Below are 3,245 nucleotides of genomic sequence, written 5' to 3'. Positions count from 1 at the left end.
TTCAAGCCAGTCTCAGTATATGAGCAAAATTTGATAAGATTATGTCAAATAGTTTTTGAGTTATGAGAGGGTTAAAAGGGGCTCCAAAAGTTGAAACACGGTGTTGCTCGCCAGTACTGTTACTAGTACTTGGCTTTGACACGCTGCCGCGTGTCTAAATTTCGTTTCCACATTCATAATTTGTGTTTATAATTCATCCGTATGTTGTCAGCACGACGTTAAAAAACCCTGTTTGAGTATTGATTTTTAATGATGAATCAATAAATACCTTTCAAGAGTTATTTCTTACTTAGTTTACTACTTAATCAATAGAAAGGGGTGTATTTTAATACCATACATCTAGTTATGAAATTATCGAGGCAACAAATGCCCTAAACGACACTCTAGAGAGAAATGAACGTATTGTTATTAGTAAATGTTCATTATATTCATTAAAATACGCCCATTGTGATAAGCAATGGAATAATTTGTTATGTTTAATTTACTCTTATATTAAGATGTACGCTCACTGACTAATTAATTTACGCTCCTTTAACAAGATAATATATCATTTTCTTAAATAATTTGATAAAAATAAAAACGATTCAAAATTATTTAACATGTTTATTCAAAAGCCAATCAAACGAACTGGCAACATCATTCCCAGGGTATCCTTCCTGGCGGTAACTCTGGTGGTCCTCAGGTGGCCCGTAGCTGTAGCCCAGAGTGTCGTAGTTCTGAGGTGGGCCATATACAGAGGATGGTTTTTCAGTCTTACCCCTCATGAAGTACTTGAAAACTAGTCCACCGAGAGTGAATAGTTTTTGGAAGAACGACATCATTAGGAAGACTGATACAGCCTTAAATATCGCCACTTTCGACAACACGAAGAGGAGAATCATTACTGAAAGTAAAAAGACACGTATTAAAATTACAAATATTTTGAACACTACACAGTATAAAACAAAGTCGCTTTCTATGTCCTTATGTATGCTTAATTTTTTTTTAAATAGAGAGCATGATTCCAGAGGAAGGTTTTTGTATATAATATATGGACAATATAGTTAAGAAACAAATTCTGTAGTATATTTAGTAACAGTATTGCACCCGTGCGAAGCCGGAGCGGGTCTCTAGTTGAATAATAAAATGGTTTTAGTAGGCCACCGCAATATTTGGGTACCTCCTACATCACTTCTGCCGCCAAACAGCAATACTTTGTATTATATTTTGATGGGTGAGTGAGTCAATATTAATATTATAATTTATTATTTTAACTTCCAAGGTTGGTGGCCCATTGGTGGTGCCGATTAATATTTTTTATATCGCTAATTTTAACGGTAACTGTTTAGTATAAGCACATCCGTCTACTATATTATTAAAAATACTTGAACTAAATAGCACAGTACAGTTACAGCCTGCAAATTTTTCAATGCTGGGCAAAGCCTCGGACTAAGGTCTCCTCCTTTGAGGAGAAGGTTTGGATATTATATGGCTGGATACACAAGTGGCAGAATTTCGTTGAAATTAGACACATGCAGGTTCCCTAAAGATGTTTTTCTCCACTACCGAGCAAGAGATGAATATAATTCAACACACACACAAATTAAGCACATGAGCATTTAGTGGTGCTGGATAGTTTTTAAAACCGCAATCATCAGTTAATAAGCACGCGTTCAATCCATTGGACTATCTCGGCTCAACTCAATGATTGATTGAGAAGACGTGGTGGATAATACACGATAGGATGGTCTATCTATTCATCTATTTCTAAAGATTTATTGCTAAATGTAATGTGTAACACACAATTGTCCGTCAATGAAAGCCAGCGTTGCAAGAAAAATAATAACTGAGAATCATACCAATTATTATAATCCTACCTCATGAAAACAATTTCGATATCAACTTTGCCTTGTCAATATTGTTATGTTTTCTTTTTATTCGAATATAAGTTTTATAAATATTACTTTAGTTTTTTGATTAAAGTCAAAGAAAAAAGTTAATATAACGATTTCAATACCGTAATTGGTACTATTAATAACATAACTTTTTTTGCCGTCCTTAACAAAATGAAATATTTGGAATTTCTATACATTATTATTTTATATTTATTTTTTTATGGCATAAGTTGGCGGACGCGCATATGGGTCACCTGATGGTAAGTGATCACCATCACCCATAGACAATGACGCTGTAAGAAATATTAACTATTCCTTACATCGTCAATGCGCCAGCAACCTTGGGTACTAAGATGCTATGTCCCGTGTGCCTGTACACTGACTCACTCACCCTTGAAACCGGAATACAACAATACTGCGTACTGTTGATTAGCGGTAGAATATCTGATGAGTGGGTGGTACCTACCCAGGCGGGCTTGCACAAAGCCCTAACACCAAGTAGTAGAAGTCATATTTAATTATGTATTTATAGTAAACTTACCCAGTAACTTGACTGAACTTTTCTTTTTCTTTGCTCTAGATTCGAGAACCGTCAAATCATTGTTTTCTAAACAATAGCAAGACACGAAAACCATCGAAAAAATTAATAACAACTTAATCATGTTCATATTTTAATTAAAAAAAAAACAACTCTTTTCCCGCCTTTTTTTGACAGATGACTTTTTAATCTTCGTTTTTTTTTTAATTTTTCGTTCACGCAAATGTAATGCAAAGGTGGGATCTTTTTAACGTTTTTTTTTTAACTGAAAAACCGTGATCCGGACACAGAACTATACAGTTCGGTACCGTTTAAATAAATACCGTATGTTTTAAAGACGCTCGTAATTTGTTGTAGGTTTTATGAATACGTGGAAAGTTGTTTTGTTTTCAGATGTTAAACAAATCGACTTTTCCCTCTCTGTGACTAATGCACTTGTTTGGGAGCGATTAAAATCCCTTTGTTATACTCGACTCCCATACATAGTGATTTACGTATTTAAATTTTACGCTTTTAAAAAAAAATACCGTATTTTAAAAGAAAGTTATTTGCATTATAATACTGAACGATTTACGGTTGAAAGTGAATGATCTAGAAATTTATGTACAGAAATAAAAATATATTTTTCGAATATTTAAATACTAAAAATCACTTATAATTTAAGTACATATAAAATACTAGTAATCGCCCGTGGCTGCGTTCGCGTTTTTTAGGGTGTTGGTTGTCATGTGCTAGACAAAAAAGTAGTCTATGTCCATCCTTGGAGTTAATTTTCTTCATAACAAATTTCATGAAATTCGGTTCAGCGGTTTGGTTGTGACAAAACGACAGAC

General features: G+C 33.9%; 1 protein-coding gene across 1 annotated transcript; it reads right to left on the bottom strand.

The window, feature by feature from the left end:
* Window positions 1-590: 590 nt before the first annotated feature.
* On the bottom strand, window positions 591-2,509 carry LOC124538948. Its single transcript, XM_047116268.1, has 2 exons — window positions 2,416-2,509; window positions 591-883 (listed from the first exon to the last, which is right to left on the bottom strand). The coding sequence occupies exons 1-2, from the start codon at window positions 2,507-2,509 to the stop codon at window positions 591-593; spliced, it is 387 nt and encodes a 128-aa protein (XP_046972224.1).
* Window positions 2,510-3,245: the final 736 nt, after the last annotated feature.

This window comes from Vanessa cardui, chromosome 1 (assembly GCF_905220365.1).
Source record: "Vanessa cardui chromosome 1, ilVanCard2.1, whole genome shotgun sequence".
In the NCBI taxonomy this organism is placed as follows: domain Eukaryota; kingdom Metazoa; phylum Arthropoda; class Insecta; order Lepidoptera; family Nymphalidae; genus Vanessa; species Vanessa cardui.
Note: the sequence above shows the minus strand (reverse complement) of the source record. Positions and strands in the feature narration are given on the sequence as shown.